This window comes from Lathamus discolor, chromosome 6 (assembly GCF_037157495.1).
Source record: "Lathamus discolor isolate bLatDis1 chromosome 6, bLatDis1.hap1, whole genome shotgun sequence".
NCBI lineage: Eukaryota > Metazoa > Chordata > Aves > Psittaciformes > Psittacidae > Lathamus > Lathamus discolor.
The window spans coordinates 26,428,913-26,450,703 of NC_088889.1; the positions used below are offsets into that span (position 1 = coordinate 26,428,913).

General features: G+C 39.9%; 1 protein-coding gene and 1 long non-coding RNA gene across 11 annotated transcripts in view; one reads left to right on the forward strand and one right to left on the reverse strand.

Annotated features, from left to right (window-relative positions):
- The window catches only part of LOC136017247 (uncharacterized), a 33,351-nt gene extending 22,337 nt beyond the window's left edge, over positions 1-11,014 (forward strand). For 2 of the 3 annotated variants that reach the window (XR_010613869.1, XR_010613870.1), the window contains exon 3: positions 10,875-11,014. This is a non-coding gene — a long non-coding RNA (uncharacterized LOC136017247). Of the gene's footprint in view, positions 1-1,157; positions 2,165-10,874 lie in introns of those variants that run through there. The other variant, XR_010613871.1, reaches the window with a different exon arrangement.
- The window catches only part of EML1 (EMAP like 1), a 134,645-nt gene that overhangs the window by 33,255 nt on the left and 79,599 nt on the right, over positions 1-21,791 (reverse strand). For 3 of the 8 annotated variants that reach the window (XM_065685365.1, XM_065685363.1, XM_065685367.1), the window contains exons 3-6: positions 21,428-21,560; positions 10,850-10,984; positions 2,665-2,693; positions 1,204-1,230 (exon numbers count right to left, since the gene is read on the reverse strand). In XM_065685365.1, coding sequence (XP_065541437.1) covers positions 1,204-1,230; positions 2,665-2,693; positions 10,850-10,984; positions 21,428-21,560 — 324 coding nt within the window. Of the gene's footprint in view, positions 1-1,203; positions 1,231-2,664; positions 2,694-3,299; positions 3,341-10,849; positions 10,985-21,427; positions 21,561-21,791 lie in introns of those variants that run through there. The other 5 variants (XM_065685364.1, XM_065685368.1, XM_065685366.1 and 2 more) reach the window with 3 other exon arrangements.

The following is a 21,791-nucleotide window of genomic DNA, read 5'->3' on the forward strand; positions in this document are numbered from 1 at the left end:
GAATGCCTCTCTCTCTCCCCTAACTACAAAGAAGAACTTAGGCTCACTAGGTTGGGTATAGAAATACATACATTATTTCAAATTTTTGGTAATATTAATTCCATCTGTACTTATTTTTTGGCACTAATCCAAATACATTATCTACATAATCAATATACATACTTTTCGTTGTACTTTTCTTAGCTAAGTTTAAGACAGCAAAGTTCTAAATGTGAAGATATAGATGTAAGGACAGACAATCATTAAACCACAAAGACAGACCAATAATGAAACTTTCAGACAAATGTATCTTTTACATCTGCAACTTTGTAATTTGAAATTGTTGTGGAAAATAACTGAAAAGCTTAACAGTTACCGAACTGAAATAAGAAAGTATGTGAATGCCAGTAGGATCTGGAAAGGACCGCTACTGCTTGCAGGCATAAAATTGTACAAAGAATACACATAGGCAGAGACTCTAAGAGACTTTGCCTTGAGAACAGATACTCTTTGCCTTGTGAAATTTTAAATTTGTTGCAAAGCTGAAAGATGCTGATTAGTGGAAAAAACTGTTAGCATCCAGCTATCTCTAAAAAGCAAGATAAATCTGTGATTGTATCACAGATTAAACATGCATCAAATGTGCACATTTACATAAAAATTAAAGGTTTAGAAAACAATACGTTATGTTTACCAAATGAACCTCTACTTTATCACACTAAGCAAAAAGCACTGGGAAATTAGTTGGAGGCCTAGGTATGTTTATTCAACATTCAGAAAAATCTACAGTCTACTCAGTAAGAAAAAGCACAGGAAAAAACAAGGCTTCTATAATCATGTTAGGCTAATAGCAGAACAGCCAACAATGGGGCAAATTCTATATGAATTTCAGCAGAAGTGCAGAACGCCATTTCAAACACAGTGAACATCCATGTGTTGCCATATAGCTCTCTCAACATTTTTTTTCCTAATTCAAATTCTTCAGAATAAGTCCACAGGAATTTAATTATAACCCATTATTATTACTGAAGTGCACCTGATGGCTATAATTCAGCAGATTGTAGTATACATGGCATAATATTTTTGTTTCATTGAGAAGAACTAGAAAAGTTTTAACACTGCAAAATGTGCACAAGTTAGAAAATAGATGTTTATACATTGAGCTTTTATCCCACCAGCACCATTTTGCTTCGAGAGCTATGAGGTTTTGGAATTGAAGCCTACCTTTGCAGTGTGTCACACGGCGCTTCCCTTGTGATTACAGAGACAGAGACAGAAGGGCTAGATAAAGATGTGTTTGAATACAATAAACTCACTAAATACCTGCTCTACAGGGTGTCCAGTTATATTCTGCTGGAAGCTAACCTAGTGCTTGACATAACCCTGAGCCATAATCCATGCCATAAAGTAGTTAATTACAGTCAAAACCATTTTCCTCCATCTAGGCGCTCTATTTATTTCTTCTATCATTAAAATATTAGCTTAGGCTCCCTTATGCAACTATATGCTTAAAGTAAGTAAAATGCCAAGTATAACTTTCTTAGGAAAGAACCCCACAACATTAATTTCGGTACAAATTTCATCCAGGTGAGAAGGGTATTAATAGTGTCACATCTCTTTAATTAATGATCTTTATCTATAGAGAAAGTGCCAGAATACCTTTTGAAATATCTTACTTATATGGTGCAAGGGAAGGAGAAATGTTATACCAGAAAAGTACATTCTGTGCAAATCAGTTTTCTTTTTTTTCTAAAACAACAGTTTTCATGAAAGGGACATGAACCGTGATTCTATTCTCACAAGAGACTCAAGTATGTACTTAGTTTTATACATTATTGAGTTCAAAATCAACTACACAAACCCTGAAGTTTGGCCTAAGAGCTTTGTTGGATGATGATCAAACAGTGCACTAAACAGAAGATTTTCTACTTTTCCAGCTTAATGAATGAAAAACTGTATGATTACAAAAATATCTGATAAATCAACAGGCTTTTTTTCCTTCCTTATTCTCTTAAAAGAAAGCTTTTATTTGAGTTGTCCTTGGTTTTTCAGAACAAAAGTAACTGTTACATATATACTATTCAGCTTCATATCTTTATCACGATTGTTCAAAACTATGTAACTTTCTAATGACAAGGACGAACTGCTTTCACTTACACTTACTGTTTAATTTTCAGTATCTGTTTGCATGGATAATATGTAAGTGGGCAAAAATGAAGTGATTTTCAAATTAAAGATAGATTTCCAAAACTGTAGTAAAAAAAAACATCTTTTTTTTTATTTGACAAATTTTATTATAAGGCACTGGGACAGATGTGGCATTCTTTAACAGTATTTGAGGGCTCCCTTTTTTGACTAAATTAACATGACTGTATCATAGCCAGAACTTAGCATCTGCTGTAACTAACAGAACCTTAATATTGCTTTGAAAGGGAAGACATATTTGAGGTAAGAAAACATGGCCTTTTTCTACTTAACAACTATAAAATAAACTTTTCCTTCAGGCTAATAAAACCTAGTGCAAAATAATCAACTTTTAAAAAAATATGTCACCATCAGCCTGTAAGTATCATGTTTAGATTCCCAATGCCAGTTTTTGGGCATTCACAGAAAACAAAACAAAACCCCCAATACTATTATATTATCACAACTGTTCTCTGCTTAGAAATTTTAAAAAGTTCCTACCTGCACTGAACATTGGTTCCTTGGGTTTGCTGTGAAAACAGTGAAGAAATGTCTGTTTTAAAAAGCATGCACATATAGTCTGCATACATATAGGCAACAATATAAAATTAAAAATGCAACACTAAAGATATAAAATATTTTTGTGTACACATATAAATAAAAATACTTTTCCAATTCAATTATTTACAATGTAAATCTCCAGGCAGACACAGTTAAAACCAGTATACATTGTGGCTCCTTGACAGCAGATGTTAAAACTTCCACATTCAATTCCCCTTGTATTCTTGAAACTATAGATTTTCCTTCAGTAACTACCAAATCCTCCTCTTCTGCAAAGTTATTTCAGTTATAAGAGAACACAGAAACTGGCTGCGTTACTTTCGGTTTCTGCTGTGGTTTAAACCCAGCCAGCAAACGTAGCTGCTTACTCACCCCCTGCCTTCCCCCCTTCCCAGGCGGGCTAGGGAGGAGAATCAGAGGAATGTAAACACATGGATTGAGATAAGAACAGTTTAATAACTAAAACAAAGTACAATATAATATTAATGATGATAAGGGAGATAACAGGGAGAGAGATATATAACTAAAAGAGGAAAGAAAGAAAAAACCTAAACAAGTGAAGCACAATTGCTCACCACTCCCTGATCGATACACAGTCCAACCCAAGCAGCAATCAGCCTTTTCCGGGTAACTCCCCCAGTTTATGTAGTGGGCATGACGTGCTGTGGTATGGAATACCCCTTTGGCTAGTTTAGGTCAGGTGTCCTGTCTCTGCTCCCTCCCAGCTCCTTGTGCCCCTCCTCACTGGCAGAGCAGGATAGACTGGAAAGTCCTCGATCAGGGTAAGCATTACTTAGCAACAACTAAAACATTGGTGTGTTACCAATATTGTTCTCAGACTAAAGCCAAAACATAGCACTGCACCAGCTTTTAGGAAGAATATTAACTCTATCCCAGACGAAACCAGGACAGTTTCTAGTCAGTGAGATTTGTTACTCCAAAGCAGTCTATAACTGTAATAAAAAGCAAGGAATATGTTCTTAACTACAATATCTCTGCATATGAAGAGTGGTAGGAGTACTGTATCACTGCACGTGTGGGTGTTCACTTACTTCATGTCTTTGTTTCTTTCTGGATTTAAGAAGCAAAACAAAGCTTGAATCCTGCTTTTCCAAAAAGTTTACATAAAACAGAAAATACTCAATTGTTTCTTGGTGAATGACAGCACTTGGTAAACCCCAAAAAGCACACAGCCATCATGATCAAAACGTCTTCTCTTTCTCACTGCTCTGCTGCCTGAAAGACAATCTGAGATCAGACTGCCTTTTTGTCTTGAGAAAATATTTGGCACAACTTCAGGGGAAAAAACATGAAGTGTGCAGAGAAAGAAGAGAAAAAAAGCTGGGGAGCTCTCTGGATAGTACTACCCTGGCCAGCAAGAAGCAATCTTCTTGAAGACGTGGCAGTCATTTTCTTTCTCTGTCCTTTGCCTCTGTATAACCATGCTTGAAGGGGTTTCTAATGAAGCATGAAAGGGACACAAAGCTATATTATGCTCTCGTGAGACCTCACTTGGAGTATTGTGTACAGGTCCAGTGTCCTCAACATAAAAAGGACATGGAACTGTTGGAACAAGTCCAGAGGAGGGCCACGAGGATGATCAGGGGACTGGAGCACCTCCCATGTGAAGACAGGCTGAGGAAGTTGGGGCTGTTCAGCCTGGAGAAGAGAAGGCTGCGTGGAGACCTCATAGCAGCCTTCCAGTACCTGAAGGGGGCCTATAAGGATGCTGGGGAGGGACTCTTCATCAGGGACTGCAGTGACAGGACAAGGGGCAATGGGTTCAAACATAAACAGGGGAAGTTCAGGTTAGATATAAGGAAGAAGTTCCTTGTTGAGTTCAGCTGTAGCAGTCATTTTTTTCCTTCGTAGCAGCTGGTGCAGTGCTGTGTTTTTTATTTGAGTCTGAGTACAATGCTGATAACACACCAATGTTTTAGTTGTTGCTACGTAATGCTTACTCCAAGTAAGTCTCATGCTCTGCCAGTGAGGAGGGGCACAGGAAGCGAAGAAGGAGAGACAGGACACCTGACCCAAACTAGCCAAAGGGGTATTCCATACCACAGCATGTCATGCCCAGTGTATAAACTGGGGGGAGTTACCCAGAAGGCCCAGATAGCTGCTGGGGGTGGGCTGGATATTGGTCAGCAGGTGGTGAGCAAATGTATACTCTCTCCCTTTGTTATTTCCCTCATCACTATTATCATTGGTGGTAGCAGTAGCGGTTTGTGTTATACCTCAGTTACTGGACAGTTCTTATCCCAACCCATGGGAATTACAATCTTTCGATTCTCCTCCCCATCCTTCCGGAAGTTGTGGGGGAAGAAGGGGAAGAGTGAGAGAGCAGCTGCATGGTTCTGGGTTACTGGCTGGGCTTAAACTATGGCATTCTTTACTGTGAGGGTGGTGAGACACTAGAATGGGTTGCCCAAAGAAGTCACGAATGCTCCATCGCTGGCAGTGTTCAAGGCCAGGTTGGACAGAGCCTTGAGCCATATGTCTAGGGTGAGATGTCCCTGCCCATGGCAGGGGGTTGGAACTAGGTGATCTAAAGGTCCTTTCCAACCCTAACTATGATATGATTCTATGATTTCTTTTGCCTTGATTTGACAGTTACACTGAGAATAATACATTTACTTAATGACAAAACCAAAACAACAAAAACGAATTCTACTGATCCTACCCATCAATTTAGCAACTTTTTTCATATCAGTATTAATCACGCAATGAAATTCATGCTTCAAGCTGGTGTGCACAGCCAATCTCATCTATATAAATAGCATGATGTGTTGCCATTGTTAACACCAAGAACTGGCTGGATGGCAGCACACAAACAGTTGTGGTCAATGGCTCAATGTCCGGCTGGAGACCGGTAACGAGTGGTGTCCCTTAGGGATCGGTGTTGGGACCGGTCTTGTTTAACATCTTTGTTGGTGACATGGACAGTGGGATTGAGTGCACCCTCAGCAAGTTTGCCTATAACACCAAGCTGTGTGGTCCGGTTTATAAGCTGGAGGGAAGGGATGCCATCCAGAGGGACCTTGACACACTTGTGAGGTGGGCTGATGCCAACCTTATGAAGTTCAACCATGACAAGTGCAAGGTCCTACAGCTGGGTTGGAGCAATCCCATGCACAGGTACAGGCTGGGCAAAGAAGAGATTCAGAGCAGCCCTGCAGAGAAGGACTTGGGGGTGCTGGTTGATGAGAAAATGAACATGAGCTGGCTTCAGTGTGCGCTCGCAGCCTAGAAAGCCAACCGTATCCTGGGCTGCATCAAAAGGAGCGTGACCAGCAGGTCGAAGGAGGTGATCCTGCCCCTCTACTCTGCTCTTCTGAGACCTCACTTGGAGTATTGTGTGCAGTTCTGGTGTCCTCAACATAAAAAGGGCATGGAGCTGTTGGAACAAGTCCAGAGGAGGGCCACGAGGATGATCAGGGGACTGGAGCACCTCCCATATGAAGATAGGCTGAGCAAGTTGGGGCTGTTCAGCCTGGAGAAGAGAAGGCTGCGTGGAGACCTCATAGCAGCCTTCCAGTATCTGAAGGGGGCCTATAGGGATGCTGGGGAAGGACTATTTGTTAGGAACTGTAGGGATAGGACAAGGGGTAACGGGTTAAAACTTAAACAGGGGAAGTTTAGATTGGATATAAGGAGGAAATTCTTTCCTGCTAGGGTGGTGAGGCACTGGAATAGGTTGCCCAGGGAGGTTGTGAGTGCTCCATCCCTGGCGGTGTTCAAGGCCAGGTTGGATGAAGCCTTGGGTGGGATGGTTTAGTGTGAGGTGTCCCTGCCCATGGCAGGGGGTTGGAACTAGGTGATCTTGAGGTCCTTTCCAACCCTAACTATTCTATGATTCTGATTCTATAATAACATTTTCTCTTATGAATGAACATATTTTTAGAAAATAAAAAGCTTTATAAGATGGAATACTAGTCAGAAATGCTGCCATGTTAGAGACAAAGAGTCCCTGGCTCTGAACAGACCATGCTGACTTATTCAAGCTAATCAAGTTAATGTGAAAGACTGATTCGTGTCGGTAATAAAACAAATCATGTGCACTTTCCAATTATGCAAACCCTAACCACACCAAAGCTCAGAGCTCTGACTGGACTTTTTCATTAACTTGAGTCACTTCATACTTATCTAACCCTTCAGAAGGCTTACCCATGGCTCATAGCTGGGACAAACCGGAGTAGCACAGGAGATTAGAGCCATCTCCCTACTCCTTATGCTTAAAGCTTCTAAAAATAGCTTTCTATAGCATAATGGTTTTGTGTAACAGGCTACAATTCTATATACTTTGAAAAACAATAATTTCATTATTGCCTTTTTAGATTACTGGCATGCATTTTGCTTTAAGCTTCACCTAAAGACCCAAGGCAGAATATCTCAAGTTGGAAGGGACCCATAAGGATCAATGATACTAATAATAAGGCTGTGAGTAGATGGTTAACTAACTCCCTCTTCCTCTTTGATACACATAGTTTTAGGAGGACAGCCTTAGGTTCCTAGGTCTTAGCATACAGAATCATGCCCATTTCTCTCTAATCCCATAACTCTTGCTTTATATTTTGCAGTGGCTGAGCCTCAACAGGAAACATGAGGCAAGTCTTCAGCTAGCCTCTTCCACAGGATAAGGACACTTGGGGGAGTTAAGAGCTGTGGTGCTGAACACCTTGAGGCTAATGTGTGACAGAAATCAGGGAAAATTCTCTAATTACACAACGATTGTTCTCATAGCCACACCAACATCACTAGGTCCAGCTAAAGCAATCTAACACATGCTCTCAATTAGTTCCTTGGGATACTTGCACATTATGTAAGGACTACATCACTTGTGTGCTGGACGTCTCCCTTCAGTCCAAAGTAAGTGGTATCTGATCAATGTTGTTGCTCAACCATTTGTGGCTTAAAAACTGCAGAATGACATAACCATTGGATTTCTGTTACAATAGCATGAAAAAAATTAAAAAACGCTTCTCAAGTACTGTAGTCAACTTTGGAGCAGAAGCAGAACCATTTTGCAGATAATCATTATGTCATAATGTTGTTATTTCTCAACTACTTCAGAATCCATTTTTCAAGTGTACAGTACCTCTATGCAACTACTAGAAGTCTTATCTTTCCTTAATTTAAATGAACAACCTAATTGATGTTCTCACCTTATGTCTATAGTAGCTTTAATATATTACTAATTTCAGATAATTATCACCTTACACGGGTAGCAGGAACTCAGGGATATCTTCAAAAAACAGCTTTGGCAAAGCACTGTGTTTAGATTTTGACAGGTATATATTCTACTGCACGACACACAGAATTCACCTTCTGGGGACTTGATCTAATGAAATTTTTTATACAAGATAAGGTACTCAGAGAAAGGACACTGCAGGATCCTCATATGTTTGTTAAAACTTCCTCAAAAAGCTACAGCATATTAGTACAGAAAATTGGAAATGTAATGACATTCACCACTGGTAGGTGAAATATTCCTGATCGTATTCCAGAAACAAGTCTACCCTTTAGTCCTGCAGAATTCAGTCAGTTTATAAAAAGCTCATTCATATGCATGGACACACAATACCAGTAAGGTTTAACTGGCTCAATTTTTAGTTTGTATAAATATTACGTTTTCCTTTGTTACAATTTTATAACATTTTTTCTGATGGTATTCTTAATTTTTCCATTATTCCCATAATCTGCTAAGCCTCTCACAAGTTTCATAAGCTTTGCACACTTGCTCTCTTGCTTCATAGCTGAAAAAGTAAGCCAGAGAACAAACTACTAATACTGTAATCACCCATATTTAGGCTGTCCAGTAGCACACAACAGCCTCAGCCACTCCTTACATCAAGCAAAGACACTGAAGGGATGAAAAGAAAGGGATGCTCTGTACAATATCATTGGCTTATGAGCAGCTCAATGACACCTATGATGGCACTAATGCCCAGACAGAACAGGTAAACGAGGTTATTATGTGATCTTCATTAACACCGTGTTTCTATAGTCACATCATCAGTGAGACAGTGAGACAGTACCATGAACACCACTTTTTGCATAGGAAACTGGGATAGGACCAGGTAAATGAAATAGCCAAGACTAACAGGCAATACACAAAAGAACAAATTGACCAATACTGACAAACCTCAATGAATCACCTATTTGTTCAAGGCCATCATAAGTCTGAAACCCTTGGAAAAGCATCAAAGATACACAGAGATAGCCATCATTCTATTCCATTTCTACGGTTAGTACTAGCATGGGAGCATGGCTTCACTAAGGGGAAATCCTGCCTGACCAATTCGGTGGCCTTCTATGATGTGGCTATGGAACTGATGGACGGGGTAGAGCAGTTGATGTCATCTGCCTGGACTTGTGCAAAGCGTTCGACACTGTCCCACACGACATCCTTGTCTCTAAATTGGAGAGACATCAATTTGATAGGTGGACCCCTTGGTGGATAAAGAACTGGCTGGATGGCCACACGCAAAGAGGTCAATGGCTCATGGTCCAGCTGGAGACCGGTAACGAGTGGTGTCCCTCAGGCATCGGTGTTGGGACCGGTCTTGATCAACATCTTTGTTGGTGACATGGACAGTGGGATTGAGTGCGCCCTCAACAAGTCTGCTGATGACACCAAGCTGTGTGGTTCAGTTCATACGCTGGAGGGAAGGAATGCCATCCAGAGGGACCTCGATATGCTTGTGAGGTGGGCTGATGCCAACCTTATGAAGTTCAACCATTACAAGTGCAAGGTACTACAGCTGTGTCGGAGCAATCCCAAGCACAGGTACAGGCTGGGCAGAGAAGAGATTCAGAGCAGCGCCGTGGAGAAATACTTGGGGGCATTGGTCGATGAGAAGATGAATGTGAGCCAGCTTCACTGTGTGCTCACAGCCTACAAAGCCAACTGTATCCTGGGCGGCATCAAAAGGAGCATGACCAGCAGGTCGAAGGAGGTGATCCTGCCCCTCTACTCTGCTCTTGTGAGACCTCACCTGGATTATTGTGTGTAGTTCTGGTGTCCTCAACATAAAAAGAGCATGGAACTGCTGGAACAAGTCCAGAGGAGGGCCACGAGGATGATCAGGGGACTGGAGCACCTCCCATATGAAGATAGGCTGAGGAAGTTGGGGCTGTTCAGCCTGAAGAAGAGAAGGCTGCGTGGAGACCTCATAGCAGCCTTCCAGTATCTGAAGGGGGGCTATAGGGATGTTGGGGAAGGACTATTTGTTAGGAACTGTAGGGATAGGACAAGGGGTAACAGGTTAAAACTTAAACAGGGGAAGTTTAGATTGGATACAAGGAGGAAGTTCTTTCCTGTGAGGGTGGTGAGGCACTGGAATGGGTTGCCCAGGGAAGCTGTGAATGCTCCATCCCTGGAGGTGTTCAAGGCGGAGCTGGACAGAGCCTTGGGTGGCACGGTTTAGTGTGAGGTGTCCCTGCCCCTGGGAGGGGGGTTGGAACTAAATGATCTTAATGTTCTTTCCAACCCTAACTATTCTATGATTCTATGATCTCTCCCCATTTCTCCTTAATCTGACAATCAGACCAAGGTGGTCATGCCCAGAGACTTGCTGGACTCAGTCTATATGTGGGAGGTGGTGAGTGATTGCTTTCCATCACTTGTTTATTCTTCCTCTTTCCTTCACTTATTGAACTGCCTTTATCTTGAGCTATGAGTTTTACCACTTTGGCTCTTTCTGTTCTCTTCCCCCATCCTGCTGGGGAAGAGGGGGTGCCTATGTAGTCCTTAGCTACCAGCTGGGGTCAATGTACCACAGCCAGGAACTTGAAGAAGTACATGTCAGGAACTTGAACACCACAGGAAACCACTAAGATAATGGAAAAGAGCATGTTTAATAATCATGAACTTTTCCAGGCAACTCCAATTTTCTCACATTGTTTATGGTTTGGAAATGAGGCAAATAAATGTCTGAATTCGAAAACCTATTTTATCTGAAATGCTTTAAAATATACTTTTGTCTAACTGTTGGAGCTTAAAAAAATATATAAAAAAGCTCCCAAAATTTGCAAAACTTGAGAAACTAATTTCACTAAAGAAACTACTTTCATTATCAGGGCAGTAGGCAGAGAAAGGAGATAGATATTTAGGTAACATTACCTTTCACTGTTCTTTTTACCGCTAGATGAACTGCTGGTGGATCCAGTGCGGTTGCGACTCCCTTTGGAATCTCCATAGCTTTCCCTCCGACCGCCTGGGGACACACGCTCAGTTGAACTGGTTCTCTTAATGGTGCTAATAAAAAATGGAGCAAGTTTTACAGTAGCACTTGTAAAAGCACTTATGTCTACAACAAATATTTTTTGAAAATGTATCAAGGAGAATGCTGACCCTAAAAATAACCACAACTTTGTTTTTAATCATAACTTGATTTGTTAAAAAGAGTTTTGCTGAGTACCTGGTGCAACAAACATACTGCTTTTTCCTTAATCATAAAATAGAAGATAGGCTAAACCAGTATCATAGAGTAAGTTTCAATACCTATTTTCCTCATTGCATTTCAAATCTCTGAATACTATTCCACTCTTCTGGACTTTTGGACTTTCTTAATCAGAAAGTGAAAGACTTAAAGAGAAAGCATATTACCTGACAGCTCCAGGCAGACTACAGAGAATGCCAAAAGTAGGTCAAAATTTGAGCACCAGCAAGCTAACTTTGTGTCTTCATTCAGTATCAACTGTTCTGTGTTTCAAAGCTAGCTTTAACATACCCCAAAGTGTGACTAATGGTGAACGAGCCTGCATTTCTTATTAGCTTGTCGAAAAAGTATGCTTCCTACTTACATGTATGTATAGATTTCCCACATCTCCTGACAAGGGATTTCTCAAAGGCTTAAAGCTTTGCCTTGTCTCTCCCTCTTCAATCATCTTTCCTGCCAAGATAGCTATCAGGGAGCTCTTGTATGACTTTATGGCACCCCTTAGATATCCAGCCTTCTCTGATCAAAACACATGAGCCAAACCAGAAGTATTACTTAGTAAGTGAAAGAGAAGCCCACTCAGAGCTTACACCTAATAGGAATAAATTATTGTGGTTACTCTTTAGTCCAAAGCACTTCTCCCTAAAGGAGTGCTTCCTAGGAAGGGTAGGAAGCACTTCTAGCTAAGGGTAAGACCATGAGCTGCGTGATGCTTTTTACTTTGGTGCACTCCATGTGCAGCAGAGAGACGCAGGAAGCATTACCCAGTCTGAGGCAGGAATCATTCCCCACGGCAGTGCCTGAATTACGGGACTCAGTGTCAAGGTCTCATTACTCCTTACCCCAGTCCTGTACCGTTTTCTCCTTTGCAAAGAGCAGAACAGAAATGTCCTTTAACCATAACATCCCAGTAACTGAATGACCACCTTCAGCAGCTCTCTCACTCCAGAAGCCATGGACACCAATGATTGCTTTCAAGCTCATACCCGTCTATCCAAATCCCAACCTCAAGCTCATTCCCCCTGTGAAAATGTCAGCTCTTTCTGTTCTTGCTCCTTCAAGCCCCAATCTCATTCCAGTCACCCCCTTCACCAGTTCCAGCCAGCTCCCCCCTTGACCTCCGTACACCCCCAGGGATGCTTTGCTTACCGTAAGGCTCATCTCAAGCATCCCTGAGGACTATTCCGAAGCTCCCCATTAGCCTCTAACAACTATCCCTACTCTGTTATCTCAGCCAGCTTCTCAGGCTCTGTCTACTTCATATGCGGTGTAAGAGAGGCATTGGCTCTTCATAACTAAAAGAAATGAGCTAGACTTCTCTTTCTAGACAAAAAATTATTCAGCTTATCAAATGTACACTACCACTGATACACTTTTTAAAAGGGCAAAACCAAATGAAACCCAACAAATATATTCCTGCTCCCTCATGTCTTTTTACCAGCCTGGTGAGGAACGCTTCAACACCTCAGCTGAAGATCAGTTACAGAAACTATGCGAGTAACAGAATCAGAGTCTTTCTGCAAAGCAACCGCCCTTCGGAAAGGAAGCCCTCATCCAGGGCGAGCTCAACAGAGCAGGCGCATGTTAAGATGCAGCTCAGGCAGCTTGATAAAAAACTTTCTGGAACATGCGATGGTAGGCCAGATGTTGAGCACTTCATTTTCATATTCAAATTCAGCATGATTCAAATGATTAAGCTGATATTTAAAAAATAGTGTTTCTGTGGAGAGAGCAATGTAAGAGAGCAAGCAGAATGTGAAGTTACACACAGGCACAGAACAAATACATTCCTAGGAGAAGGGAAAAGGCAGTAAAAGAATTCTGTCTCCATTTCATAAATAAGTGTCTTCTACGCTAGCCTAACATCATCCAAGTCATCTCAATATCAAATGCATAAAAAACCTCCTCTAGTAAATCAAATAATATACTGTTAACATTTAACTCTTTTCCCTGCATCTTGTAACATCATCCAATTTAATACTATTCCAGTTAAAAAAATAAAGTCTTGATACTCAAATGGTTTTCTTCAAGTAAAACAGCTTTATTAGCTTTATTAGCATGAGTCCTTGCAAAAATATCTTCTATGTGTGATTTTACAGGATCAGGCCTTCATTTTGGCATCTTTTCCTGGTTAAGGAAAAGAATAGGCAATATCAGCCTACACTGATAAAAAAAAAAAGTAAGTTACAGAAGCAATATTAAACTAATTTTAATGTTGCTTGGGGTTTTTTTATAGCTATCAACATTCAGAAGATGAACTGGTGGATAAAAAAATCCCAGATGGGTGGGACTAAAGCTTAGAAGTGCAATGCTATCTTCTTTCTGAATAATGAAGTCTCACATCAGTATAAAAAATACTTTTACCACAAGAACAAAATTCTTTTAAACTCTTTTGGCTTACATCCATTGCTGCTTAAACTAACTAGGAATGCTATCTTCTGACAAATTTTATTTTAAACTCTCAAAAACAACAACAATAGCCCAGTGAGAATTATTAGCAGGTGGTGGGAAATGAGGATGATAACTCCATCCCATTAACTCAATTTTGGCATTTATACATTTTGGTAGCTGTAGTGTTAAACACCACTGATTATGGCCATGGCTACAACAGAAACACTGTCACATGAGAAGGAATTTAAAATGACAGAAAAATACTCATTTAACTTACAGGTTTGCAACACTATAACTGGATTCCAGCACTTGGCTTCCACTTTAGTGATATGAAAAGACATCATTTTCAATCATATAAAAAGATAACATCTGGTATCACAATTTTTAACTTAAGACATCAGTGTGGTCTAATGAAACACCCCTATAATAAAAGTTATGTTAGCTATGGTATCTGCATTATGTCATGCTAAAATTATCAAAGTTTTGTAATGCATTTATCAATGATGAGAATGTTTGAAACATATACTTCTGAAAATGTTAAAAATGGGAATAACAGTTACAGTTCTACCATGTTAATGCTTGTATTAAACCAGACACTTTCTATGTGGTTAACTGAAATGGAAAGGAAAAACAATAGCTTTGTAGTGTTGAAGCTCAGTTTAAGGATCCCTCACCTTAGAGCAGGCTTTTTCAGTTTGCATGCATTGAGAAGATTCACAGACCTGCTTAATCCAGATTGAGAGGTGCGTAAACAAAGCAGAATAAAAAGTGAATGCAACAATAAAATGTGGAAACAAGACATTTAAACCAAACTTACATTAAGAGACATAACTGCATGCTTTCAAGGTATGAAGTCACGTGCAAGAGTAAACAACACAGTGCTTATTGACTCAGTTAGATGTTTGATCATTTCAAACCATACATTCAAGAACACTAATGTATCTTTGAATGACAAAATCTCAGCAATGCTGCAATACATCAACCATTTGTAAAGCCACTCAAAACAACAAAAAAGAAAAAGAGGCTAGCTGAAGAAACAAGACAGATGATCCGGCTAGAAGACAAAGACTATTAAAAAAGCAACAATAAAGACAAGAAAATAAATCCTCATATATATGTACATATACCATTGCATAGCATGAATGTTTCAGATGGTTGTATTACTGAATTGTGGTGGACAAATCTGGCCACAATTTTTATATATGTATACATATATATATATATACACACACTGAAGATATATTTAATTTTGCCTATTTAAAAAAAAAAGCCTTTTAATAAATTACAAAAATAGCACAATCATCTTAAGACAGTAACTGATGATATTAATATTTTGAAACTTGTCTAGCTCTCTTTCTGACCCTCATTTAAATCAATTAGAATAAATTCAAGAATAACATATGACTTTAATTTCCTTATGCCTTTGAGCAAAATGCACTAACAACTTTAATTGTCAGAGATACGGTGAAGTGGCACAATAGTTCTGCCACTCAAAGTTCAGTGGAGAGGGATTTCCTTTTTAGTTTACATTCTCTTTATTTTAAAACATTTTCTTTGAGAGTTAAGTGTTAAACAGGAGACTTAATTGAAGGTTTGATATCGAGTTTGTGTATGTGCCAGTTACAAACCATCGTTACCCTCAGAACAGAACACAGAACATTAATTCCAGGCGACTGAACAATTTCTTAGGGGCCATGTGTTTGGAGTTTAGAAGATCAGGAATTTATCATATTAAAGTATTTTATTCTCCCTACAAACAAAGCTCTTTATGTTTTCTTTGTTCCAGCTTCTTCCTTTTGATCTCCATTGTCAGAGTTTGCATCATTGTACTACTTTGCAATCTGCTGGGGGAGAAAGAATGACTGATTGTCTCCTTTTAAACGGCAAAGTATGTGTTAGCCTGCAGCTTGCAGCAGCATCCCTACTGGGAAAGGTACTGTCTGCGTTCTCCTCCCTTAATTTTTTTTTTCTTTCCTTTTTTTCCCCCTCAAACTCTTGGAAACAAAGCTATCCTAGATGAGTCACAAACCCCTAGATTTTATTAGGGAACACAAAACATTACTACTGTGCACTGGCCAAATTCCAAAGACAAATTTAGTGTTAAGCAGTGAACTTCAAGCCATATGACATGCAAAAGAAAGGGGGAAGGGAAACTTTTGCTCACAATACACAAAGCTCATCTTATTCTGAATGAATAATTTCAAACACTTATTCTAAGCACAAAGTTCAGAATAAAAATATGGCAGCATTTGAAAAGCTGGTACTCAAAATAGCTTAGACACTTCTACAACAAAAAATCAAATCCTCTGAGCAAAGGCTTTTTGCAAAGACTTAGAAAAACTTTGCAGAGGCAGGAAACTCTCAGTTCTCCGTGTCAGGTGATTATCCAGCCCATTACAAAATCACTTCAGCTCTGCATTAGCTGCCTTGCATCTGGAAGCAGCCCAGCTGTGTTCACAGGGCACGGAGGTCCTGAGTACAGCAGCACCTCCTGGTGCTGGATCAGAATTTTTGGTCCTAGTACCACCAGCCTTTCTGTCTTGCATTGTATTACCACCATATACTTTCACAGTGCAATTCACCTATGTTTTGGACTTGTGCTTTTGCTCTATTCAGATTATTTCATTCCTTCCATAACTTGGATAACTGGGTGCTGACTATAAGAAATCTGAATGCTGAAGGAGGGTTTGGTGCCCTTGATTCTAATTGAAGTCAGAGTCAGTTGAGGTTACCCAACACTCTGCAAGATCTGGATCTAATTATCACATTAAGTATTATAACAACATACTGATATCCAGAGATACATGGTTTACGTATGGAAAACCAATATGCATAGAGGTTAAATGATTTGCATAAGGTCATTGAGAGAATATGCAGCAGAACACAAATAAAAGCCTGCTAGCTCCACCCTTTCAGCCTCGAGCCTTTCTTATTACCTCCAATTTTATATTCCTGCCAGAAGAAGTCATTTCCATTTCAAATATTAAATGGGAAATCAGAAAATGTAGTGACCTCTGAACTGCGTCTCCTTGGTAATCCAGCAGGCAGATAAACCACATACCAACCTGTGGGTTCAAATGAGTTAACCAACACATTTAAATACAGCTATTGTATGAAATGAGATTTGTCTGCAGACATACACACAAGTACATCTGTTTCTAAGCAGAGGAATGCGTGGATGCACAGTCAGTCCCCATGCAGATTATTTACATGTATTTATATAAATACACATGACATACTGTTTCAAGGGACAGACATTTCAATAGGACATCACACACTTCTTAACCCAAATGGTGAAAGTAGCGGAGAACAGAGGAATCTGAAGTTATTTGTTTGTAAGCCCCCTTTCCATAAGTCTGTTCAGTAAAAGAGGGGGAAGGACTCCATTTCACCTGGATGTTTGCATGTTTTGAAAATATGGTCACAGGTAAGAAAAAAATTGAAGATTATATTTTCTACTGTAGCAATCCAAGCAGATACTTGTAATTCCCAACAGCAGACCAAAGGTTTAGAAGGGGGGTGGTGGGTGGGTGGGTAGTTTCTTACTTTTTTTTTAATTTTTCTATCACTTTTCAAATTTTACCTTTTTCATATTTTGAAAATTTTCTTTTCTTTTTCCATTATGCATCTTTGTTGTATAGAATCATAGAATCATAGAATAGTTAGGGTTGGAAAGAACATTAAGATCATCTAGTTTCAACCGCCCTGCCATGGGCAGGGACACCTCACACTAAACCATCTCACCCAGGGCTTCATACAACCTGGCCTTGAACACCGCCAGGGATGGAGCATTCACAGCTTCCCTGGGCAACCCATTCCAGTGCCTGACCACCCTAACAGGAAAGAATTTCCTCCTTATATCCAATCTAAACTTCCCCTGTTTAAGTTTTAACCCATTACCCCTTGTTCTATCCCTACAGTCCCTAAAGAATAGTCCTTCCCCAGCATCCCTATAGGCCCCCTTCAGATACTGGAAGGCTGCTATGAGGTCTCCACGCAGCCTTCTCTCCTCCAGGCTGAACAGCCCCAACTTTCTCAGCCTGTCTTCATATGGGAGGTGCTCCAGTCCCCTGATCATCCTCGTGGCCCTTCTCTGGACTTGTTCCAGCAGTTCCATGTCCTTTTTATGTTGAGGACACCAGAACTGCACACAATACTCCAGGTGAGGTCTCACGAGAACAGAGTAGAGGGGCAGGATCACCTCCTTCAACCTGCTGGTCACGCTCCTTTTGATGCAGCTCAGGATACGGTTGGCTTTCTGGGCTGCGAGCGCACACTGAAGCTGGCTCACGTTCATTTTCTCATCGACCAGCACCCCCAAGTCCTTCCCTGCAGGGCTGCTTTGAATCTCTGCCCAGCCTGTACCTGTGCATGGGATTGCTCTGACCCAGCTGTAGGACCTTACACTTGTCATGGTTGAACTTTATAAGGTTGGCATCAGCCCACCTCACAAGCATATCGAGGTCCCTCTGGATGGCATTCCTTCCCTCCAGCGTATGAACTGAACCACACAGCTTGGTGTCATCGGCAGACTTGTTGAGGGCGCACTCAATCCCACTGTCCATGTCACCAACAAAGATGTTGATCAAGACCGGTCCCAACACCGATGCCTGAGGGAAACCACTTGTTACCGGTCTCCAGCCGGACATCGAGCCAATGACCACAACTCTTTGTGTGCGGCCAGCCAGCCAGTTCTTTATCCACCAAGTGGTCCACCTATCAAATTGATGTCTCTCCAATTTAGAGACAAGTATGTCATGTGGGACAGTGTCGAATGCTTTGCACATGTCCAGGTAGATGACACCAACTGCTCTACCCCTGTCCATCAGTTCCGTAGCCCCATCATAGAAGGCCACCAAATCGGTCAGGCAGGATTTCCACTTAGTGAAGCCATGCTGGCTCTCACAAAGCACCTTGTTGTTTTTCATGTGCCTTAGCATGCTGTCCAGGAGAATGTGCTCCAAGATTTTACCAGGCACAGAGGTGAGGCTGACTGCTCTGTAATTCCCCGGGTCTTCCATTTTCCTCTTCTTGAAAATGGGGGTTATATTTCCCTTTTTCCAGTCATTGGGAACTTCATCTGACTGCCATGATTTTTCAAATATGATCCCCAGTGGCTTAGCAACTTCATTCGCCAGCTATTATATAGTACAGGAAAACTATTAAAATTATCTAAGTAGAAACTAAGTTTTAAAACATCTGTGAGTGATATTAATTAAAGCTGCTCTGCCACATTACTATATTTAGGACTAAAGAACACTTACACTACAAAACAGCAGCAGTTTTGGAATCAGTTTGTATGAAAAGAGCACTATAAGAACATGACTGCTTAGTAGAAATCATTACGGAAAAAAAAATATTCAAAATTACATTCCATCTATAAACGTTCAACACTGAGTGAAGATTCTAACACAGATAAACAAGTCCTACACCTTAAAAATAAAGAAGCTATTTGATCTTGCTGATGTATTTCCATCACTGTTTTATGCATACACATATACAGCTCCTGAAGGTTAAACGGTCCAGTATAAACACAAAGCATGAATGAATTTATCTTAATGGATGCAAAATGGATTTATCTATTTGGCTATTTGCAATAAAGCTATTTGGAACACTCAATACGTCATAGAATCACAGAATGATTTAGGCTGGAAGGGACTTTAAAGATCATCTAGTTCCAACTCCCCTCCCATCTTTGAATACTGAATATTTGGAGCATGATTTACTATAAAAACATGAAACCCCATCAGTTATTTTAATGTTCATTATCAAATGAGAAGAGTAGACATTAGTTTACAAAAATCCATTTTGTACAGTAATTCATTGGTGGGGTCCTTACCATTTTACTCTCTTCCTCATGAAGTATATTTATAGGTAAGGCACAGAAATATATTTCACTATAATTTATAAAAAATAAAATTAAAGAACAACATTTGCATATTAAAGCCAATCAATACAGATTTTTATGGCATTTGAAGAGAACGGGACTCCACAGCACCTGGATTTATAACTGCTGTTTTCAGGACATGGAATAACTCCACTCTCCTAAGCACTCTTTAAGTGTCAATCTATTTTAGCAAAAGTGCCCATTTGTATTTTTTCTTTTCCAAAACCAAATATACATCTTCATACTGCAGATTTAAAGCACCTTCAGTCTAGCCTCTTCAGCAAAGAGAAAGGATAAAGCATAATGAAGGGACATTAAATGCTTATCCTGTGGAAGATTCTCATACAGGATCCAAGACAGTCCAAAAATACTCCCTAAGGATGCTCCCTAAATACTTTCACCCCAGCACTCCAGGTATCCAGACTGCACATGGAGCAGGTGGAAGGCCTGTAGGGTGTCACTTACCTACAGTGATCCTGATCTAGGACAACGCCTACAGGCTGCAACAATACTTGATGGACCACCTGAATTACGCAAAGGACACTCCTACTACAGAAAGCACAAGTATGATCTTGACCTGCATTTCATCCACCCTGCTCTGCGGCAGAAAGCCTTATGCTGAACCTTAGGGATGGAGTTTGAAGTCTCAGAAATCATACCCTCTATCCACAAGTAAAGTATGCAATGCTTGTGCTCCCTCATGTGTTTCATAATTACCACTTGAAACTTTATTATGAGAATGTAAAAAAACCCCAAACTTGTAAAGAACAAATTTCTTTAAAAATTCAGCATATACAAAATAATATTCCTTCTTAAACACTGATTTTGCACACATTTTCAAAAGTCTGATAATATAATTCTGATAATGATATATATACTGTTCATACAGTATTTCCCTTCCTCATCTTAAGGGCTGATCAGGCCAACCTGCCAAAACCTACAGCTGCAGTGAGCCCAGTTCATAGGAGCTCAGAGGACTTCATTCGTGCGACAAAAACAAATAAGGTATTTTCTAGTTTTGATTGTGCAGGGCACAGCTTCTCTCTTCTCTGCAATAACAGAATGTGGAGTTTCCTGGAAAATCAGTCCCCTTCATCACAGTAACAAAGAGTGGCATATCTTTAGTCACCATCCCTTCTTTCAGGAAAAATTCTCTTTATAAAAGAGATTAATGCTCTCATCTCCACAACTTGCCCTCCTCAGAGCTGACAGCATCATCACTACAAGAAGCTGAGGATGACACACAACAATGAAAAAAAAATTAAAAAAACCCCATGCTATCAGCTTATACAGGCAAACCATACAGCAGTTTAGAACCTCAAGAACTGTCACATGTAAGCTGCACCCAATCCACCTCAATCCCATAACTCAGATGCATAAAACATCTAGCCCACTTAAAAACAGCTACACACACAGAGCAAATTGAGAGAGAGCAGTAATTTTTAAAAGGACTTAAATACATACTAATGGTAAGATATCTAAAGATGGATGTTTTCATTTGCATAAATATGCATTAGGCGTGGTATTTTCCTCCTCCCTGAGATGCTTCTAATATTGCACATGCAGTTTTGCATGATAATTTTTAGTGAGAGAAAACCAAAGGTAACATACTGATTTGTAATGACAGCATTTTCTCTAGACTATTTTCTACTATCTACTAAAAGAATTTCTGTACTACGTTTCATGTGATGTGCAACAGCACAGTAGAAATGCTTTGTTTTCTATATGCTCAACCATATTATCAAGAAAAAACACAAACTAGTAGAGCAAGCATTATGCATTCCTTCAATATTAATGGAAAAACCTTAATTCTAATTAGAACAAGCAAGCTTAAAGCCTCTTAGAATGAAATCCATCTCTCTTTTCCAAACTAAATATATAGACCATTGTTTTGCAAGTGAGAAAATCCACACATCTAGAAGCTTAAAAGATGAAATACACCACCAATTTTGCAATTATAAGGTTTATGATCGATGCATACCTTTTTACTGCTGGTGATGCAGTTTCCTTTCTGGCTCCTGATGGGGAAGGTAAAGAGCCACTTGGTTTCTTTGGTAACACATTTCCATTATTAACAGTAGTCCTTAAAGGCAGGGTTTGTACCAGCGGTCTTGCTATAAAACAAGCATAAGATGGAGTCATTGTTTTAATTTGCCTTCTTTTATTATCCCAAAAAACATTAGAATATTTTAAAGTATAATTTTAGTTTCATTATTGCCAAATTCACCATAGATGAGGAATATAACAAAGAGGATTTTTATTAATATTAATCATATCAAGCCAATCATCTGCATATGGTTTACGCACACAAGTCTATAACCTTTCTCATCTGTAAAACTCTATTG